The following is a 24,335-nucleotide window of genomic DNA, read 5'->3' as shown; positions in this document are numbered from 1 at the left end:
TTCATCAAATTTGGGAAGGTTTGGCCATTGTTTCTTAAAAATTCTCTCTTTATCAGGGACTTCCATATTAATATATTTTTACACACAATAGTGTCTCATAATTCTTTTTTTCTCTCTCTATCTCTGGTCATTAGACTCAGTAATTTTTTTATTACTTAATTTTAATTTTATTTATTTATGCATTCATTAGTTAGGTATTTATTTATTTACTTATTTATGTTTAGCTAGCCACTGCATAGTACATAATTAGTCGTTGATGCAGTGTCTGGGGATTCATTAGTTAAGTATAACAACCAGCGCTTATCACAGCACATGCTCTCCCCAATATCCATCACCCTATTACCCCCTAACCACCTCCCTCCTCCCCTCTGAAGCCCCCAGATTGTTTCTTGGGGTCTATAGTTTTCATGGTTCATACTCAGTAATTTCAATTATCCTACCTGCTGTTTCTTTCCTATGTCTCTTCAAATCTGCTGTTGAACACTTCTAATGAATTTTCAATTCACTTATTGTATAATTCCACTCCAGAATTTGTTTCATTTCTTTTTATAATTTCTATGTCTGTTATTATTCTCATTTTGTTCATGTATCATATTCCTTTTCCTTAGTTCTTCCTTTTAGCTGTTAACATATTTTATGTTATCTTTTTATGAAGCTTTTGATTAAATTTCAGTTAGTTAACAAACAGTATATTAGTTTCAGGTGTAAAATATAGTGATTCAGCACGTCCATACAACACCTGGTCCTCATCACAAGTACCTTTCTTAATCCTCATCACCTATTTCACCTATCTTTCCATCTACCTCTCCTCTGGTACCATCAGTTTGTAGTTTGTTCTATAGTCTATAGTTAAGAACTTCTCTGTTTTTTAATCTTCCTCCCACCTTAAATAATTTATTTTTTAAATTCCACACATGAGTGGCATCATATGGTATTAGCATAATGCTCTTAGCTCCATCCGTGTCACTGCAAAGGGCAAGATTTCATTCTTTTTTATGGCTAAGTAATATTCCATTTTGTATATATACCATTTCTTCTTTATCCATTCATTAGTCAATGGATATAGCTGTTTCCATATTTCAGCTATGTAGATAATGCTGCTATGAACATTGGAGTTTATGCATCCCTTAGAATTAGTATTTTAGTGTACTTTGGGTAAATATCTACTGGTGCAGCTGCTGATTGTAGCATATTTTCATTTTTAACTTTTTGAGGAAACGCCATGCTGTTTTCCAGAATGATGAACTACTTTGCATTTCCACCAACAGTGCAAGAAGGTTCTCTTGTGTCCAAATCCTCACCAATAGCCATCGTTTTAGTGTTGTTGATTTTAGCCATTTTGATAGGTGTGAGGTTATATCTCATTGCAGTTTTGATTTGTATTCCCCTGATCATGAATGATGTTGAGCAACCATGTGTGTTGACCATCTGTGCATCTTCTTGGGAAAATGTTTATGTCTTTCCCCCTTTTTAAAATTAGATTATTCATTTTTTTTGGTGTTCAGTTTTATACATTCTTTTTGTGTACTAATCTTTTCAGATATGTCATTTGCTAATATCTTTTCCTATTCTGTAAGCTGCCTTTTAGTTTTTCTAATTTTTCCTTTGCTGTGCAGAAGCTTTTTATCTTGATGAAGTCTCAATAGTTTATTTTTCTTGGCTCAGCATATTATATCTAGAAAAAAGTTGATGTGGCCAATAGAGAGGTTACTGCCCAAAGTCTTTTTATGTCTTCAGGTCTCACATTAAGATCTTTCATCCACTTTGAATTTATCTTTGTATATAGTGTGAGAAAGTGATCCAGTTTTATTATTTGCATGTTTCTATCCTATTTTCCCAATACAATCTGTTGAAGAGAAAATCTTTTTCCCATTGGATATTCTTTCCTGCTTTATCAAAGATTAATTGACCATGTAGTTGTGAGTTCATTTCTGAGTTTCCTATTCTGTTCTACTGCTCTGTATGTCTATTTTTGTGCCAGTACTATACTGTTTTGATCACTACAGCTTTGTAACACAACTTGAAGTTATGATTTTGATGTCTTTAGCTTTGATCTCTTTTTTCACAATTGTTTTAGCTATGAAAGATGTATTGTGGTTCCATACAAATTTTAGGATTGTTTGTTCTATTTCTGTGAAAAATGTTATTGGTATTTTGACAGAGATTACATTACATGTGTAAATTACTTTGGGTACTATGGACATTTTAACAATATTTTTTCTTTCAATCCATGAGCATGGAACACATTTCCATTTCTATTCAGTTTCTTTTATTAGCTATTTTATAACTTTAAGAGTACAGCTCTTTCAACTTTTTGGTTAGGTTTATTCTTAGGTATCTTATGATTGTTGGTGCAATTGTAAGTGGCATTGATTCCTTAATTTCTCCTTTTTCTGTGTCATTATTGGTGTATAGGAATGCAACAAATTTCTTTATGTTAATTTTGTATCCTGTGACTTTACTAAATTCATGGATCAGTTTTTAGCCATTTTTTTTTTGGTGAAATCTTCTAGGTTTTTCCATATAGAGTGTCATGTCATATGCAAATAGTGGAAGTTTGACTTCTTCCTTGCCAATATAGATGGATTTTATTTCTTTTTGTTGTATGATTGCTCTATTTAGGACTTCTAGTACTATCTTAAATAACAGTGGACATCCTTGTTTTGTTCCTGTCCATAAAGGAAAAGCTCTCAGTTTTTCTGAAGATGATGTTAGCTGAGAGTTTTTCATAAATTCTCTTGATTATGATGAGGTATGTTCCTCTAAACCTACTATGTCGAGGGTTTTTATCATGAATTGATGTACTTTTCAGATACTTTTTCTGCATCTATTGAAACAATTGTATGGTTTTTATCCTTTCTTTTATGAATGTGGTATATCACATTGATTTGTCCATATTGGAGCACCCTTGCAACCCAGGAATAAATATCACTTGAATGGTGAGTGATTTTTTTTTAATGTATTGTTGGACTCAGTTAGCCACAATTTTATTAAGAATTTTTGGATCCATGTTCTTCAGTGATATTGGCCTGTAGTTCTCTGTTTTTAGTGGAGCCTTTATCTGGCTTTTGTATTGGGGTAATGCCTCAGAATGACTTTGAGAGTGTGCCGCCTTCTTATATTTTTTGGAGTATTATGAGAAAAATAGGTATTAATTCTTCTTAATTTTTTATTTTTAAAATATTTTATTTATTTATTTTACAGAGAGAGAGAGAGAGAGAGAGAGAGATCACAAGTAGGCAGAGGCTTAATCGACTGAGCCACCCAGGTGCCCCTTAACTCTTCTTTAAATGTTTGGTGGAATTCACCTGTGAAGCTATCTGGTCCTAGACTTTTGGGTTTTTGGCAGGTGGAGGGGGATTTTTTGGATTACTGATTCAATTTCTTTACTGGTTATTGGTCTTTCCAAGTTTTCTATTTCTCCTGTTTCTGTTTTCATAATCTGTATGTTTCTAAGAGTTTATTCATTTCTTTCAGGTTGTCCAGTTCTTTGGCATATACTTTTTTTGGCATATACTTTTGAATAATAGCTCTTATAATTGTATTTCTGTAGTGACTGTTGTTTTTCTTCTCATTTGTGAATTAATTTATTTAATTTCTCTCTCTTCCTCTCTTTTAATAAACCTGGCTAGAGGTTTATCAATTTTTTTCAAAGAACCAATTACTGGTCTCATTGATCTATTCTATTATGTTTTTGTTTTATTTTGGTTTGGTTTGGTTTTGAGGTTTTTGGTTTTGTTTGTTTGTTTGTTTGTTTTTATATTTTTTATTTCTGTTCTAACCTTTACTATTTTCTTCCTTCTGGTGGATTAGTCTTCATTTGTTATACTCTCTAGCTCCTTTGGGTGTAATAAGTTAGGTTGCTTATTTGAGGTTTTTCTTGTTTCTTGGAATAGGCCTATATTTCTATATACTTCCCTCTTAGAAATGTTTTTGCTGCATCCCAAAGGTTTGGACTGTTTTGTTTTCATGTATTTTTAAAAATTTCTTATTTGATTGATTTATTCATTGTTTAAGTAGCATGGTGTTTAACCTTCATGTGCTTATGATCTTTCCAAATTTTATATTTTGATCAACTCCAAATTTCATAGCATTTTGGGCAGAAAATGTAGTATGGTATGATTTCAGTCTTTTTGTACTTTTTGAGGCCTGATTTGAGATCTAATATATGATCTATTCTTGAGATTGTTCCATGTGAACTTGAAAAGGATTTATATTCTGTTTTAGAATTAAATGTTCTGAATGTATCTGTTAAGTCTGTCTGTTCCAATGTGCCATTCAAAGCCATTTTTTCTTTATTTTCTGTTTAGATGATCTGTCTATAGATATAAGTGATGTGTTAAAGTCCCATATTATTTTATTATCATTGAGTTCCTTTATGTTTGTTTTTAATTCTTATGTACTTAGTGCTCCCATGTTGGAGGAATAAATATTGTTGGATTGTCCCCTCTATAATTATATAGCATCCTTTATCTCTTGTTGCAGTCTTTGTTTTAAAGTCTAGTTTGTCTCATATAAACATTACTGCTCTGGCTTTGAAAGTGTGTATTGTTTTAGGTAATAAAGACATTTTAACAATATTTGTCTTTCCAATCCACGAGCATGGGATGTTTATCCATTTCTTTTTGTCTTCTTCAATTACTTTCATAAGTGTTGTAGAGTTTTCAAAGTACTTTTACCTCTTTGGTTTAGCTTTATTCCTAGGTATCTTATGGTTTAGGTGCAATTGTGAATGGGACCCATTCTTTGATTTCTCTTTCTTCTGCCTCATTCTTAGTGTATAGAAATGCAACCGATTTCTGTGCATTGATTTTATATCTTGCCACTTTGCTGAATTCCTATGTGAGTTCTAGCAATTTTGGGATGGAGTCTTACAAGTTGTCAACATAGAGTATCGTGCAAAGGGTGAAAGTTTGACTTCTTTGCTGATTTGGATGATTTTATTTCTTTTGTTCTTTGATCACTGAAGCTAGCTAGAACTTCTAGTACTATGATGAACAAGAGTGGAGAGAGTAAATATCCCTGTTATGTTCCTGAGTTTAGGGGAAAAACTCTCAGCTTTTTCCCCATTGAGGGTGATATTTGCTGTGGGTTTTTATATATGGCTTTTATTATAGATATGTTCCCTCTATCCCTACACTGCAGAGAGTTTTTATAAAAAATGATGCTCTATTTTGTCAAATGTTCTTTCTGCATCTATTGAGATGGGGTTTATCTAGCTTATTCTTTTAATGAACAAGCTCCTTGTTTTGTTGATCTATTCTACTGGTTTATTTTTTTTTTAATTTCTATATCATTGATTTCTGCTCTAATCTTTATTATTTCTCTTCTCCTGCTGGATATAAGTTTTATTTGCTCTTCTTTTTTTCCAGCCCCTTTAGGTGTAAGATTAGATTGTGTATTTGAGACTTTTCTTGTTTCTTGAGAGTAGCCTCTATTGCTATATACTTTTTTATTAGGACTGCCTTTGCTGCATCATAAATATTCTGAAATTTTGTGGTTTCATTTTCATTTGTTTCTGTGTATTTTTAAAATTCTTCAGTTATCTGGCTAATCCACTCATTCTTTAATAGGATGCTCTTTAACCTCCATGTATTTGTTTTCCTTCCAAATTTTCTTTTGTAATTAAATTTAAGCTTTTAAAAAAATTTTATTCATTTACTTGACAGAGAGAGAGACAGCAAGAGAGGGAACACAAGCAGTAGGAGTGGGAAAGGGAGAAACAGACTTTCTGCTGAGCAGGGACCCCAGTGTGGGGCTTGATAGAGTACCCTGGGATCATGACCTGATCTGAAGGCAGACACTGAATGACTTAGCGATCCAGGTGCCCCTGAGTTTAAAGCATTGTGGTCTGAAAATATTCATGGAGTAATCTCAAGCTTTTGGTACCAGTTGAACCCTGATTTGTGGCCCAGTATGTGGTGCATTCTGGAGACTGTTCCATGTATCGTCTAGAAGAATGTATATTCTGTTGCTTTAGGGTGAAATCTTCTGAATATATCTGTGAAGTCCATTTGGTCCAGTGTGTTATTCAAAGCCTTTGTTTCCTTCTTGCTCTTCTGCTTAGATGATCTGTCCATTGCTGGGAGTTCCCGGGATGTTAAAATTCCCTGGTATTATTGTAGTGTTACAAATGAATTTATTTAAGTTTTTGTTATTAATTGCTTTATATAATTGACTGCTTCCCAGTTAGGCACATAAATATTTGCAACTGTTAGATCTTCCTGTTGGTAGACCTCTTTATTATAATATGGTGTCCTTCTTATCACTTATTACAGTCTTTGATTTAAAAATCTAGTTTGTATGATTTAAGGATTGCTATCCCAGCTTTCTTTTGATGTCTTTTAACATGATAAATGGTTCTCCACCCCCTCACTTTCAATCTGGAGGTGTCTTTGGGTCCAAAATGAGTCTCTTGTAGACAGCATATCACTGGATCTTGTTTTTTAGTCCAATATGATACTCTCTTTTGAGTATTATGTTAATTATCATTTATATATATTTATATATAAAATATAAATATATATTTATAAATTTATATTTATATTGTATATTATAATTAATATAAATATAATTTATATTACATATAACATATATTTATATTACATATAACATATATATTTATATTATATAACATATATAATATAAATTATATTTAAAGAAATGAGTTTAGTGCTTTTGTATTACCTGTAAAGTCACTGTTTCTGTAGATTGTCTTTTCTCTTCTGGTCTTTGTTACTTTGCTCAAAGGGTGCATTTGAATATTTCTTGGAGGGCTGGATTAGGGATCACAAATTCTTTTAGTTTCTGTGTGTCCTGGAAACTCTTTATCTCTCCTTCCATTCTGAATGACAGCCTTGCTGGATAAAGTATTCTTGGCTGCATATTTTTCCCATTTAGCACATTGAATATGTCATACCAGTCCTTTCTGGATGCCGGCCTTGTTTCTGTCTTGTAGGTTATGGCATTTTGTACCAAGCTGCTTTCAGGATTTTCTCTTTGTCTCTGAAATTTGCAAGCTCCACTATGATATGTTGAGATACTGACCCATTTTTATTGACTTTGAAGGCATTCTCTATGCTTCCTGGACTTGAGTGCTTGTTTATTTCCACAGATTAACAATGTTCTCAGCTCTAATTTGTTCAAATAAACCTCTGCCCTCTATCTTTCTCCTCCTCTTCTGGGACCCCTATTATTCAAATATTATTTTGCGTTATGTTCACTGATTTCTCAAAATCTACCTTCATGATCCAGTAGTTTTCTCTTTTTTTTCTCAGTTTTCTTATTCTCCATCATTTTATTTTCTATATCATTGACTACCTCTTCTGCTTTCTTTATCTTAGCAGGTAGAGCCTCCATTTTTTATTGCATCTCAGTAATACCATTTTGAATTTGACCTGATTAGATTTTAATTCTTCTATTTCTATAGTAGTGGATTTTTTACTGTCATCTGTGTTTCATTTCCCCCCCCCCAAGCCCAGCTAGTATCTTTATACTCATTGTTTTGAATTCTAATTCTGACATAATTATGCTGGTAGTGAGGGCAGTCTCCTATTCTTTCTTTTGGGGTGAGTTTCTCGGTTTCATCATTGTGTCTAGAAAGAATAAGTGAAAGAGAGAAAAAAGACAAAAATAGCAACAACACCAGAAAAATACAAACAAACCAAACTGGAAGAAAACAAAAACAAAACAAAGGAAGAAAAAAATCAAACAATAAGTAAAACAGGACAAAACAATAAACTAGATCCTGGGTGTATTTTGGTCTATTTGTCAAAGGAAACTAGATCTTAAAATAGAAAGGAAAACATATATATATATATATATATATATATATATATATATATATATAATGTTTTTTTTTAAGATTTTATTTATTTGACAGAGATTACAAGTAGGCAGAGAGGCAGGCAAAAAGAGAAGGAAGCAGGATCTCTGCTGAGCAGAGAGCCTGATGCAGGGCTTGATCCCAGGACCCTGGGATCATGACCTGAGCTGAAGGCTGAGGCTTTAACCCACTGAGCCACCCAGGTGCCCCTATAAAAATGTTTTTAATATATATATTATAATTATATATATGATCATATAATATATAAATATATAAAATAGAAAGGAAAACATTTATATATAAATGTATTAATATATATTAATATATAACTATTAATTATATTAATATCAATTATATAGATATATAATATTATATAGTATATTTATTATTATATGTTATAATCATATCAATATATTAATTCATATGAATATAAATTATTAATAACATTAACATATTATTAATAAATAAGTTACTATTAATTAATATCATATAGTAATAGGTATCTAATATTAATTATAATTAATATAAATACATATATATTATATTAATTATAATTAATATTATATACTAATATATTAATATTATATTACTAATATATATTAATATTATATAATATTATTATGTCACATATAATATATATAATATTACTGTACAATATTAATTAATTAATATAAATATTAATATTATATATTATAATATTAATAGAAATACATTTATATTATGTTAATTATCATTTATATATATTTATATATAAAATATAAATATATATTTATAAATTTATATTTATATTGTATATTATAATTAATATAAATATAATTTATATTACATATAACATATATTTATATTACATATAACATATATATTTATATTATATAACATATATAATATAAATTCTATTTATATTAATTAATTAATATTATATATTAATATATTTATATATGTTTTATATTTATATAGGTTAATATAAATATGAAACACATATAATTAATATATAATATTAATTATATATAATTTATATAATTACTCATATATACATTATATGATATATGAATCATTTATAATATTTAATATTAATTTTATTAATTAATTTTATTGTTAATTAATAATATAATACAATCAATAAATTTTATTAATATTAATATTTAATAATATTTATATATTATATTATATAAATTATATAATATATATATAATATAATATATAATTTATATACAGATGTTTTCCTTTCTATTTTATATATTTATATATTAATAAATATATATATCAATCTAATATATTTATTTATTTATTTATTTTAAGCACATGACCCAGTTTCCAGTCTCCAAACTTATGGGCTCCTCCAGTGTGGACTGGAGCAATTTCTCCTGGGGAAGGGGGTGTTCTCATTGATTTTCTGTCTTTTTCTGGGCGCCTGCCCAAAGAAGGGTCACCCCATCATAAAGTGGTACTTGGTTTATGGCAACACTGAGCAGAAAGGTGGCACACCTAGACTTGCTGCTTTCAGCTCGCTTCCTTTCTCTGATGCTTGGGAACTCTGCCACACTCAGGTACCACCATTCTTTTTGTGACCATGAGGATCTTGATACCATGCTGTCCACCTGGCCCCACTTCACAACCTGAGCACCTTTGAGCCAGGGATGTTCCCAAGTTGGCAGATTTCTTAATGATCCCATTTTGCAATCTGATGCTTATATGCTTTTAATACTTTCTGGTAGCCTGCTTAAGTGCTTCCTCCCCTCCTTGGCCCCATATTCACATCTCCTCTACACCTCCTACCTTGCAAAAAGTGCATCACTTTCCTATTTGTAGAACTGCAGCAATTATTTTCTCAGATATCCCATTTTCTCAGATCTTCTCTCAGATCCCCACTAGAGAGCTAGTTGCACTCCAGGGACCAGAAGGAATTAGGGACCCCTACTCCTCTAACATCTTAACTCCTTCCCCAGACTCTGTTTTCAGATGTGTATGTATTTATAATTTTATATCTTCTTCATGGACATGTCAGTTCTCTTCTTGTTGTTTTCATATTATTCTCTTTCAGTACTTTTATTTTCAAGTTATTTGTATCTTTGAAAATAAAATGTAGTATGTCTTCTGTAAACAATATATATTTAGTTCTTCTTTTCCCTTTATCAAATCTGGCAGCCTCTGATATCTTCTTGGATTATTTAATTTTTTAAAAGATTTTATTTATTTGTCAGAGAGAGAAAGAGCAAGAGAGAGCACAAGCAGAGAGAGGGGCAGGCAGAAGGAGAAGCAGGCTCTCTGCTGAGCAAGGAGCCCAATGTGGGATTCAATCCCAGCACTCTGGGATAATGAACTGAGCTTAAGGCAGCTCCTAGACTGACTGAGCCATGCAATGATGTTGGATTACTTTAATTTTTAAATATATTTTTTTGTGTACGGGAGGTTATTCAAGTCAACTGAGTATTTAACTCATTTTTGAGGTCTTAATAGTACTTCATGGTATGCATGTGCTGTAATGGATTCACTTATTCCCTTTTTGGTGAGTATTCACTCTATTTCCAGTTTTCTTTCTTTTTTTTTTTTTTCTTTTCCTTTTCTTTTCTCTTTCTTTGTTTTGCTTTATGCCATAAATAATGCTTATGAATCATCCTTATTCATGAGCACTTCCATCTTGGGCATTTAACTCCTATCAGAAAGTTCACCAGGAATAGGGATGATGGCTTAAAGGATTTATGTTGTTTAGTTTTAATGGATATCATCCATTGCTTCATAAAGATTGTAACTTTTTTCACATATCCAAGTTAAAACTGAAAATACAATGTTCCTTTCATACCTAGTAATCATTGATTTTATATTTATCTTTAATTTTTGTTAGTCAGTGCACATCAAATTTTATCTAAATGTGATTTTAATTTCTATTTCCTTGAGAATTAATTTAAACATCATTTAATATTTAGTGGTCACTGATATTAGCTTTTCTCTGAGTTGATAATTTATGCCTTTTCTCATGTTTTATTTGTTTGCCTTGTTAGAAGAAATCTTTGAATATTTAAAAATATTCACATTTTTATTGTCTGAGATAAAATATTATCAAAATGCTGACTTTGGTAATTAACTTCATTTGTGGATTTTTTGTATCACAAAACTTTGATTTTCATGTATTCAAATATGTCTTCCTATTCCTACACAACTTTCAGCTTTGCAATTTTATTTAGGAGGTATCAATAATGCCTATATTTTTTATGTAGTTTTCTAGATTTGTCTGCATTTAACTCTTTAATTCACTTGGGATCTATTTTTATATATGGTATAGGATAAACCACAACCCGAGATGGGGGTCTACTTTTGTTTTCTTTCAGATGAATAGTTGGTTCTGCAAGCATTATTTCTTAAATATGAAAGTCTCACATGTGATTGGGATATATTTTGATTTCTCTATTTTGCGTCCCATTAATATTTTTCCACTCATAAGCTAACATCATAGTGACAATTGCAGTGGCTTTATGGTATCATAATATCTAGCAAGGCAAATCTCATCCTGTTTTTTTCATACTTTAACATATTTTCTCTCTTGGTTCTTTTCCTTATGTATAAACCTTAAGATCATTTTCGTAATCCTCACTCCCAAAATGGAGAACTCTAGTTGGGATGGCATTAAAACTTAATACTAACTTAGAGTGATTAACAAACTTAGGATAGAAAGTCTCCTTATCCCAAAATAATGTGTACTCTTGTCATTAGACTGATTTTATGCCTTTTAATAAGATTACTGTAGTTTTCTTCATATAGATATTGCCTTTTTAAAATTTATTCTTAAATAAAGTAATTTAGTTTTTTAGTATTGCAAGTGAATTTTTTATATAAAATTTAAAAAATCATTAACTTTATAGATATCTCCTATATCTAGCAATCTTAACCATATTCTTATAATTGTAGTAATTTTACTGGAATCTCGTGTGTTTTCTAATATAAAATGTATCATAAACTCAAAGATGGAGTTTTATTTCTTCTATCCAAATGTGTTCCTTAGTTATTTTATTTTCCTGTGCTTTTGTGTTCACAAAAATTTCCCTGACCATGTTAAATAATGAAGAGAATACTAGATAAGCTCCTCATTTTAGTTGAAATCGTTTTTCCACTTAGAATGATATTTATTATTAGTTTTTTGTTGTTGATTTTTGCCATTGTTGCTGTGTTTAGTCTTTATAACACCTGAGTGGTTTCACTTTATTCCAATGTTTTGACTTGTTATTAGGAATTTCTGGTGAATTTTATTGAATTCTTTCTCAGAATTTATTATATCAACCATGCAGGTTTTATTTGTTAGTTTGTTGATGTAATGCAATAATACATATTTTATTGATGTTGAGCATGAGTTTACGGGAAATCAGCTACCTCATCTTCACATATTATTCTTATGATACATTGCTGTAATCTACTAACATTTATAAAATCTGCATTCATATTAATGGGTACAGATGTTTTATATTTTATAGTTTTATTAAATAGATCAATTACCACAGAAGAAACCTGAAAGTTGATTAAAAATTCAGGAACTTATGATCTCATATCTGCATTTTATCTAAGCTTTAAATAATTGATAATCACATTATAGTCTAGTCATTTTCAAACTTTGGTATAAATAAGAATCACTAAGGAAACTTGGTGATAAAATCACACACCCAGATCCTGTTGTACTTCAATAAATCTAGGTCTCTGTATTCTTTACTCATTTTTCAGGTGATTCTGACCTGCCAAAATCTGAGAGTTACTTTATAAACTGTTTTAAAAGCTCATAGTTCCCTAGTTTCTTTCTATGTTACATTTTTAGTATATAGGAAAGCAACTGATTCCTGTGCATTGATTTTGTATACTACCACATTACTGAATTGCTGTATGAGTTCTAGTAGTTTGGGGATGGAGTCTTTTGGGTTTTCGACATAAAGTGTCATGTCCTCCATGAAGAGAGAGAGTTTGGCTTCTTCTTTGCCAATCTGAATACCTTTCATTTTTTTTTTGTGTTTTCTGATTGCTGTTGCTAGGACTTCTAGTATTATGTTTAACAATAGTGGTGAGAATGGACATCCTTGTTGTGTTTCTGATCGTAAGGGGTAGGCCCTCAGCTTTTCCGCAGTGAGAATGATATTCACTGTGAGCTTTTCATAACTGGATTTTATGAAATTGAGGAATGTTCCCTCTTTCCCTATGCTCTGAAGAGTTTTAATCAGAAAAGGGTGCTGTATTTTGTCAAATGCTTTTTCTGCACCAATTGAGAGGACCGTATGGTTCTTGTTACTTCTCTTAGCAATGTGTTTTATCACACTGATTGATTCATGAGTGTTGAACCACTTTTTGTATCCCAGGGATAAATCCTACCTGGTCATGATGGATAATCCTTTTTTTTTTTTTTTTTTTTTGTCTATAGTAGTTTTATTCATAACTGACAAAAGCTTGGAAGCAACCAAGATATCCTTCCATAGGTGAAAGGTCAAAGAAAGTGTAGTACATGCAAACAATGGAATATTATTTAATGCTAGAGAAATGAATTACCAAGCTATGAAAAGATATGGATATAAATATTTAATAAATATTTGATTTTAGGCTTCTACCAGTCTATCAATGTTATTAGTATATTTTAACAGTGAATGCTCAGCATTCATGAATTTACCTAATAAAACATTTTGGGTTCAATATTTTAAATACTTCAACCTCTATGATTATATTCCTAATAATTTTGAATTGGGGTAAATAAACCTTAATTTTTTGTAACTTGTTTCTTATTGCAAAAGAGCTCAATGAAATTTTAGAAAATAAAAATTTACAAAAGAAAGTTTAGTTTACTATTGCCAAATAATTTAAAACTTTATCTTATATTCAAATACATATATTTTTCTAAATTGATTTATATGCTACTAAAACCAAAAACTTTTAGTTATACTAGATTTCATATCCTGCAATCAATGCCAGAAATCCATCTGGCAATGATTTGTCTTAAATAGAGTTAAGATGGGTGTTATTACAATGCAAGATGGAAACAAAGATAGTATAACAATTGGTGTTACATAACTTTTCCGTTTTTTTTTTTTTTTAACTTTTTATTTTTTATAAACATATATTTTTATCCCCAGGGGTACAGGTCTGTGAATCACCAGGTTTACACACTTCACAGCACTCACCAAAGCACATACCCTCCCCAATGTCCATAATCCCACCCCCTTCTCCCAAACCCCCTCCCCCCAGCAACCCTCAGTTTGTTTTGTGAGATTAAGAGTCACTTATGGTTTGTCTCCCTCCCAATCCCATCTTGTTTCATTTATTCTTCTCCTACCCACTTAAGCCTCCATGTTGCATCACCACTTCCTCATATCAGGGAGATCATATGATAGTTGTCTTTCTCCGCTTGACTTATTTCGCTAAGCATGATACGCTCTAGTTCCATCCATGTTGTCGCAAATGGCAAGATTTCATTTCTTTTGATGGCTGCATAGTATTCCATTGTGTATATATACCACATCTTCTTGATCCATTCATCTGTGGATGGACATCTAGGTTCTTTCCATAGTTTGGCTATTGTGGACATTGCTGCTATAAACATTCGGGTGCATGTGCCCCTGGATAATCCTTTTAATGTACTGTTGGATCCTATTAGCTAAGAGCTTGTTAAGAGTTTTGGTCACCATAATCATCCGTAATATTGTCTGAAAAAATTCTCCTTTTTGATGGGGTCTTTGCCTGGTTTTGGGATCAAGGTAATGTTGGCCTCATAGAATGAGTTTGGTAGTTTTCCTCGTGTTTTTATTTTATGAAACAGCTTCAGGAGAACAGGTATTATTTCTTCTTTGAATGTTTGGTAGAATTCTGCAGGGAATCCATCAGGCCCTGGACTAATTTTGGGGGAGGTTTTTGATCACTGCTTCAATCTCATTACTGGCTATTTGTCTATTCATGTTATCAGTTTCTTCTTGTTTCAGTCATTGTAGTTTATAGATTTCCAGGAAGGCATACATTTCTTCCAGGTTGCTTACTTTATTGGCATATAGTTGTTGATTATAGTCTTTAATAATTGTTTCTATTTCCTTGGTGTTAGTTATAGTCTCTCCCCTTTCATTAATAATTTTGTTAATTTGGGTCATTTCTCTTTTCTTAAGGATATGTCTGGTTAGTGGTTTTATTGATACTATTCTTTCAAAAAAAAAACAGCTTCCAGTTTCATTGATCTGCTCTACTGTATTTCTGGTTTCTAATTCATTGATCTCTGCTCTAATCTTAATTATTTCTCTTTTTGTGCATGGTTTAGCATTAATTTGAATTGATTCCATTTACAATAGCACCAAAAACCATAAGATACCTGGAATAAACCTAACCAAAGAAGTAAAAGATCTATACTCTAGAAACTACAGAACACTTCTGTAAGAAATTGAAGAAGACACAAAAAGATGGAAAAACATTCCATGCTCATGGATCAGAAGAATAAACATTATTAAAATGTATATGCTGCCTACAGCAATCTACACTTTCAACACCATCCCAATAAAAATATCAGTGGTATTTTTCAAAGTTCTAGAACAAACAATCCTAAAATTTGTAAGGAACCAGAAAAGACCCTGAATCACCAAGTAAATGTAGAAAAAGAAAAACAAACCTGGGGACATCATATTGGCTGATTTCAAATTATTATTTGAATTCAAATATTCAAATTCAAGTAATTCAAATATTAAATTATTATTTAAAATATTACAAGTCTGTGATCACCAAGACAGCATGGTTCTAGCACAAAAACAGACACATAGATCAATTGAACAGAATAGAGTCCCCAGAAATGGACCCTCAACTCTATGGTCAACTAATCTTTGACAAAGCAGGGAAGAATATCACATGGAATACAGATAGTCTCTTCAATAAATGATGCTGGGAAAATTGGACAGCCACATGCAAAAGAATGAAACTCATTCTTTTATACCATACGCAAAGATAAATTCTAAATGCATGAAAGACCTCAATGTGAGACAGGAATCCATCAGAATCCTAGAGGAGAACATAAGCAGTAACCTCTTTGACATCAGCCACAGCAACTTCTTCCATGACCCATCTCCAAAGGCAAGGGGAAGAAAAGTGAAAATGAACTTTTGGGACTTCATCAAGATAAAAAGCTTCTGAACAACAAAGGAAATAGTCAATAAAAGAGGCAACCCCAGAATGGGAGAAGATATTTGCAAGTGACACTACAGATATAGGGCTGGTATCCAAGATATATAAAGATCTTCTCAAACTCAACATCCAAAAAACAATCAAGTTAAAAAACGGGCAGAAGATATGAACAGACAGCTCTCCAAAGAAGACATACAAATGGCTAACAGACACAAGAAAAAATGTTTAGCACCATTAACTCTCAAGGATGTTCAAATCAAAGCCACATTGAGATACCACCTTACACCCATTTGATTGGCAAAAAATTGACAAGGCAAGAAACAACAAATGTTGGAGAGGTTGTGGAAAAAGGTAACCCTCTCATACTGTTGGTGGGAATGCAAGCTGGTGCAGCCATTTTGGAAAACAGTGTGGAGGTTCCTCAAAAAGTTAAAACAGAGTTACCCTATGACACAGCTTTTGAACTACTGGGTATTTACCACAAAGATACAGATGTCATGAAAAGAAGGGCCACATGCACCCCAGTGTTCATAGCAGCAATGTCCACAATAGCCAAACTGTGGAAGGAGCCAAGAAGCCCTTCACCAGACGAATGGATAAAGAAGATATGGTCCATTTATACAATGGAATATTACTCCGCCATCAGAAAGGATGAATACCCAACATTTGCATCAACATGGATGAAACTGGAGGAGATTACTAAGTGCTAAGTAAAATAAATCAAGAAGAGAAAGGCAACTATTATATGGTTTCACTTATTTGTGGAACATAAGTAATAGCTTTGGGGACTATGAGAGACTATGGATTCCAAGAAACAATCTAAGGATTTTAGAGGGGAACGATGTTGGCGGGATAGGTTAGTCCAATGATGGGTATTAAGGAGGGCACATATTGAATGGAGCACTGGGTGTTCTATGCAAACAATCAATCATGGAACATTATATCAAAAACTAATGATGTGCTGTATGGTGACTAACATAATTTAAAAAGGCTCCTAATTCATTTTATATAGACAAAATCTTTAATATCCCAAATCTCATGAGGCTAGGACCTTTTACCTTTTAAAAACATAAATCAAATTGTATCTATCCCCTGCTTAAGACTTTTGAATAGTTTTTTCTTCTTTTTACTCATTGAGATATGATTGACATATTATATTAGTTACAGGTGTACAACATAATGATTCAGTATTTGTATATATTGCATAATGATCACTACCATAAGTCTAGTTAATATCCACAGCACACATAGTCACAGAATTTTATTTCCTGTGATGAGAACTTTTAAGATTTACTTTATTAGCAACTTTCAGATATGCAGTACAGTGTTGTTAGGTAGTTGCCATGCTATATATTACATCCCCATACCTTGTTTATTTTATAACTGGAAGTTTGTACCTTTTAGTTCTCTTAACTCATTTTGCCCATTTCCTCCTCCTGGCAATTTCCAATTTTTTTTTTTTTTTGTATCTGTGTGCTTTTTTTTTTTTTTTTAACTCTACATGTAAATGAGATCAGAGGTATTTGTCTTTTTCTGTTTGACTTAATTCACTTATTAATTCCCTTAGCATAATGCCCTCATGCACCCCAATGTTCATAGCAAGGTCCATCCATAACACAAATGGAAAATTTTCATTTTTTATGGCCAAATAATACTCCATTGTGGTGTGTGTGTGTGTGTGTGTGTACATGCACACGCATACACATCTCACAAGCTCTTCATTCATCCATTGATGAACCCTTAAATTTTTACCATGTCCCAACCAGTATTTATTATATCTTCTTGTTTTGATTGCAAGCATTCTAACAGGTGTGTGGTACTATCTCATTGTAGTTTTAATTTCTTAATAGTTTAAGTGAGGGGCACCTGGGTGGCTCAGTGGGTTAAGCTGCTGCCTTTGGCTCAGGTCATGATCTCAGGATCCTGGGATCAAGCCTCGCATCAGGCTCTCTGCTCAGCAGGGAGCCTGCTTCCCCTCTTTCTCTGCCTGCCTCTCTGCCTACTTGTGATCTTTCACTCTGTAAAATAAATAAATAAAATCTTTATAAAAAATAGTTTAAGTGATTTTTTCATCCATTTTTAATGTCATTATTTATATGTCTATATGTATATCTGCCATCTTGATTTTTTCTCTATTTTATAGCTATTTGTTCTTCCCTTACTATCTCCTTTTGTCATAAGCACATGCTTTCTAGTTTTTTAAAATCATCTTTTTATTAGAAATAGTCATTTACTCACATGCATTTATAAGAATATTTAAAGATTATTTTGTGTGATAAATCCATTGGCCCCAAACAAAAACTTTTATTCTGAAGTTTTTACTCTTGAGTATCTCAAACTCCCTTGTTCTTTCATTTAGTCCTGAAAAATCTATGATATTTACCCTATCTGAGGTTTAATGCACTTTTAAATAAAGACTCAATTACTTTGATGAACTTTCTGCCCTATCTGCCTTCCAAAAATTATGTTCTTGGTCTTCTTTATTACTTAAAGATGGGTGAGTTATAAATTTGGTTTGAAACATTTAACATAGCTTTGTTATCTCAAACGTTGGCATAGAGTGCTTACATTATTGACTAATCACCTTAATTTATATCTATGTGTTTGTGAATTTGTGTGGTTTGTGTGTACACATTGTTAGTAGTGTCAATTTTCATTTTTACTGAATAAAACATGAATAAAATATATCAAAATAAAAAGGATATATAGAGATACTGTGTATCCATTTTTTCCAATTTGTAACAACTTAAAATATCATAATACAGTATTACATCTAGGATATTAACAAACATAGTCAAAGTGCAGAATAACTTCAAATGAGGATCTGTTGTGTGGCCTTTTCACAGCCACACCCAGTTCTCCTTCATTACCCTTTCCCTGATCTCTGAAGACAACTAATCTGTTCTCCATGTCTATACTTTTAAATTTCCAAAATGTTATCTAAATGGAATCATTCAATATATAATATCCTTGGATTGCCTTTTCTCACACAGCCATTCTGGATGTTCTCCCAGCCTTAACTGCTCCTTTTTTTTTTTTTTTTAAGATTTTATTTATTTATTTGACAGAGAGAAATCACAAGTAGATGGAGAGGCAGGCAGAAGAGAGAGAGGGAAGCAGGCTCCCTGCTGAGCAGAGAGCCCGATGGGGGACTCGATCTCAGGACTCTGAGATCATGACCTGAGCTGAAGGCAGCGGCTTAACCCACTGAGCCACCCAGGCGCCCGCCTTAACTGCTCCTTAAACAAATTTTAAAGTCAATCTGCCTGCTCTTAGTGCCAATTTCTCGTACTTGAAGAAAAGCTGATAGAGCCAATCTGAATATTTTAGGGTTTCTGAGGTGAATTATATTGCTGTACTGGTCTATCATTTAAATATCTTAAATCTGCTTTATCTTTTATCACTTTTCTGTTCTTCAGTTTTCAAATTTTGTGTTTGCTTTTACTTTTATTTGTGCTATTGAAACTTTATTTTTCTATTAGCAATGTTTAATAATTTAATATTTTTAACTTTTTAAATATTTCACTAAGGCATGGTTTTGAAAGCATATATTCAATACATAATCTTCATTCACATTTAAATCCTATAGTTTAAAGTAACATTTTCTTTCAACAATTATTATTTGATAGTAAAACTATAATTTATTTGTAGTGTCTGATTTCAAATTGAGATAAAATTTCCATGTGACATTATATTAGTTTCAGGGGTACAACATAAGGATTCAGTATTTGCAAAATATGTACTGAAAAATGATCACACATATCTATAATTTTTTATAATGAAAATTTTTATGATCTTCTCTTTTAGCAACTTTCAAATATACAATGCAGTATTATTAACTATAGTTATGATGCTGTATATTAATTCCCAGGAATTAATTATTTTATAACTGGATCACCTCACCCATTTCTTCTATTCCCTACATCTCACCTCTGGAAACCACCAATCTTTTCTTTGTATCTAGGAGCTTGGTTTTTTGTTTTGTTTTTAGATTCCAGATATAAATGAGATAATTCAGTATTTATCTTCTTCTGACTCATTTCCTTGGGAATAATGCTTTTAAGCTGCATCCATGTTGTCACAAATGGCAAGACTTTCTTCTTTTTTTGGCACAAGTCTTTTTGAGTTAATGTTTTTATATCCTCTGGACAAATACCCAGAAGTGGAATTGATGGATCATATGGCAGCTCTATTTTTAATTTTCTGAGGAACCTCCATACTCTTTTCCAGAGTGGCTGCACCAGGTTACATTCCCACCAACAGTGCATGAGGGTTCCCTTTTCTACATATCATCGCCAATACTTGCTATTCCTTTTTTTAAATTTATAACAGCTATTCTAACAGGTGTGAGATGATCTCATTGTAGTTTTGATTAGTAGTTCCGTGATGATTAGTAATTTTGAGTGCCTTTTCATGTACCTCTTGGTCATCAGTATATTTTCTCAGAAAAATTGTCTATTCAGATCCTCTGCCCATTTTTTAATTGGATTGTTTGCTTTTTTTTCCCTTGCTATTGAGTCATATGAGTTCTTTACATATTTTGATATTAACACATTATTGGATGTATGATTTACAAATATCTTCTCCTGTTTGGTAGATTGCCTTTTCATTTTATTCCTGTCATCTTTTGCGGTGCATAAGGTTTTTAGAGTGATATAGTCCCACTTGCTTAATTTTACTTTTGTTGCCTTTGCTTTAGGTGTCAAGTCAAAAAAAGTCATTGCCACCTGATGTGAAAAAGTTTCCTGTATGTTGTCCTTTAGGAGTTTTATGGTTTCTGATCTTACATTCAAGTTTTTAATTCATTAGGAGTTATGTTTTATATATAGTATAAGATAGTGGTATGGTTTCATTCTTTTGTATGTGTTGTTCAATTTTCTTAATACCATTTCTTGAAGAGACTATTTCCCCCTGTTGTGTATTGTTGGCTCCTTTGTTACAACTTAATTGACTATAAGGTATGCATGGATTTATATCTGAGCTTTCTGTTCTAGTCCATTGTTCTTGTGTTTGTTTTTATGGCAATATCATACTGTTTTGATTACTATAATTTTGTAATATATTTTGAAAGCAGAGAGCATGATGTCTCTAGATTTGTTCTTTTTCAAGATTTTTGGCTATTCAGGGTCTTTTGTGGTTCCACTCAAATTTCAAGGCTCTTTGTTTGATTTCTGTGAAAAATGTCCCTGAAAATTTAATAAGCATTACCTTGAATCCATATATTACTTTAGGTAGTATGGACATTTTAACAATGCTAATTCTTCTGATCCTTGGATATAGAATATATTTCAATATTTGTGTGTTTTTAATTTCTTTTATCATTGTCTTGTAGTTTTCACTGTACATATCTTTAATCTCCTTATTTAAACTTATTTCTAAGTGTTTTATTCTTTTTGATGCAAATACAAATGGAATTGTTTTAGTTTTTCTTTCTAATTGTTTGTTATTAGTATACAGAAATGCAACAGATTTTTGCATATTGATTTTTTATCCTGCAACTTTAGTGAATTTTAAAAATTTATTCTAAGTGTGTGTGTGTATGTGTGTAAGTATCTGTAGGGTTTTCTATGTATAATATCATGTGATCTGCAAATAATGATAATTTACTTCTTCCTTTCCAATTTGTATAATTTCTTACCTAGTTGTTCTGGGTAGAATTTTTGATACTATATAAAATAAAAGTGGTGAGAGTGAGCATCTTTGTCTCATTCCCGATCTTAAACTAAAAGCTTTCAGGTTTTCTCAGTTGAGTATAATATTAGTTATAGGCTTGTTATATATGGCTTTTATTATGTTAATGTACCTTCTCTCCATACCCACTTCGGTGAGAGTTTTCATTTTGAAAAGATGTTAAAGTTCATTAAAATGTTTTTTTCTGCATCTTCTGATGATTCTTTATCATCTGATCATGTAATTTGTTGATGTAGTGTAGCATATTGACTGATTTGCAGATGTTGAACCATTCTTAAATTACTAGAAAAAAATCCCTACTGATCATAGCATATTATCCTTTTAATATGCTGTTGAATTTAATTTGCCTATACTTTGTTGAGGAATTTTTGCCTCTGTGTTCATTAGGAATACTGGTTTGTATTTTACTTTTGCAGTGTTTGATTTCGTTATTAGGGTAATGGCATCATAAAATGAGTTTGGAAATCTTCCCTCCTCTTATAATAATAATGTTTAAAAACTAATAAATTGGTAAATTAAACAATTTCTTACCTTTTTCAGTATAATCATATGGGTTCTGATACAATTGTTGTCACTCAAAAGATCTTCCAGTTGATTGGACTGACCAATGCTGTAAGTATTTGCTTTTAAATTCTTTTTGCATTTGCTTGTGTTACCTAAAGAATTCCCATACTTTATTTATGGCACTGTCTGAAGGCACATGATGTATAAAATAGGCCAAATTATGTAACTGTTTTAAGTTTCAGTTTTCTGAATAGGAATAATAATAGGAATAATAATTATTATATATTCCTAAGTCTGTATATCATGATTATATATACTATAATAATCTATACCTAATTATAAAATTAATAAAGCACTTCACATAGGGCTTGCTGAAGTACAAGCATTTCAAACTTAATTATTACTTGTTTTATAAGTCATACTTATTACTTAATATACTTTCTAAGATCCAATCCAGACTTAGCAATTCTGTTGTTTAATATTTGTCATCAGTGTTGTGTTTATTTTTATAGATAGATCTCCAGATCTATTTAAACCTTGATATCTGAACCTATTTTCTTCATGTTTTCTATTTTAGATTTTTACATCATTTAATGTTACAATAATTCTCTCTTCATTGGAACTTTGGATAGATGAAAATAAAATCTCAGTAACTGGAGATGCAAATGAATTATTATACAGATTTTTAAAATGGAAAAGATCTTATCTTGTTTTGCGTCCACATGATATAGCATTTTTACTTGTGTAAGCATATTTTGGTTTTACTATGTCTTATACAAAGGAAGCATCCTTATTTGGCCTCATTTCTGATAGTTGACAGGCTGTTAGGGAACATATGCATTTTTTTCTACATACAATATCATGTGAATATTATTGTTCAAAACAGTTTTTATAACAGTTATTGATGTCAATCATTCTATTTACTTGTTTGTAGTTAAAACTCGCCCTTTCAATATTGTTACTATATGCTCCATTACCTTTGAATGTGTACCATATCATTAAATGTCCCTAACAATACTTAAAATAATAGTAGTATCTGTCTGAAGAAATGCACATGATGAATGTAGTAATTAGGACTTCTTTTTATGCTTTATTTTTATGAGATAGCAAAAAAAAAAACCCCAAGGATATGGCAACACTACTGTAAATTTAAATATCTCTAACATACCATATTTACATTGTGCTGCATTTTAAAAAATATAAGGCTTCCTTTCTATTTAATAAGCTCTTTGTTTTTCTCTTATTAATATTTAGGATCTATATATAATATATTACTATATTATATAAAATATATTTATAAAATTATAATATTTTAAATTATTTTCTGTTCCACAAGTATGCCATATATTCTCATGATCCTGGTTGTCTAATTCTATCCAATTATATAAGAAACTTCAACCCATAAGGTGACTCTGCCCATTTTATTTATCAATTGTATTTCTTTAGCTTTCTAACTTTAAGAAGTTTTATTTATTTTTATTATTTTGATATTTTAGGAATTACCTAATTTTAAAAAGTATTACATAATAAAGAATGTTGTTTTCTAAAAATTCAGTATGAATATAAAATTTCTATTATTTGTTTTTTAAAAGTATTTCATTGTTTTCAAGACAAGCAGACATATTTAGTCACTTCCAAGCTTCATTACCCTAATGTTAAGTGGAAATATTTATGAATTTATTATATAAATATGCAAATAAAAATGTTATTAGGAAAATTTAATAGTAATTGTGCTTAATTTTACAAAGTTATATGACTATGATCCTTTTTTAAACTTAAGTTACAGAGAAAAATCAAATTATGTTGGTGCAACCTTTCAAGGGAAGATGTGTGATAGCCATTATGGAGGAGCTGTTGCTCTGGTATGATATGGTTTAATTTATTTGGCTAAGATGTCTAAGTAGAATGCTATTTAGATTAATATATAGTAAAGCATTTCTTTATTTTATTATTTTATGTACATTAAATTTTGCAAAATGATTCTGAGGATCTTTGTCCTTGCTGCAGATTGGAAATGTTGGGACTTTAAAAAGATCTTATTGAACTTCATAAATATAAAATTTGTATCCTTTGGGTAAATAATTAGTAATGCTGGATCATAGGATAGTCCTATTTTTAACTTTTTGAAGAACTTCTGTACTGTTTTCTGGAGTGGTTTCACCATTTAGCATTCTCATAAACAGTGCAAAAATTTCCCCCT

General features: G+C 31.1%; 1 protein-coding gene across 5 annotated transcripts in view; it reads left to right on the top strand.

The window, feature by feature from the left end:
* Nucleotides 1–24,335, top strand: part of ADAM2 (ADAM metallopeptidase domain 2) — a 142,177-nt gene that overhangs the window by 36,448 nt on the left and 81,394 nt on the right. For all 5 annotated transcript variants that reach the window (XR_014306693.1, XR_014306694.1, XM_082715328.1 and 2 more), the window contains exons 8-10: nucleotides 22,172–22,243; nucleotides 22,713–22,879; nucleotides 23,916–23,997. Coding sequence is in view for 3 of the 5 variants with exons in the window: in XM_082715328.1 (XP_082571454.1) it covers nucleotides 22,172–22,243; nucleotides 22,713–22,879; nucleotides 23,916–23,997 (321 nt within the window). In the remaining 2 variants the exon portion in view is untranslated. The remainder of the gene's footprint in view (nucleotides 1–22,171; nucleotides 22,244–22,712; nucleotides 22,880–23,915; nucleotides 23,998–24,335) is intronic.

This window comes from Mustela nivalis (genome assembly GCF_964662115.1).
Source record: "Mustela nivalis genome assembly, chromosome: 20".
Classification (NCBI taxonomy): domain Eukaryota; kingdom Metazoa; phylum Chordata; class Mammalia; order Carnivora; family Mustelidae; genus Mustela; species Mustela nivalis.
The sequence above is the reverse complement of the archived record's forward strand: the minus strand, read 5'-3'. Positions and strand labels throughout refer to the sequence as shown.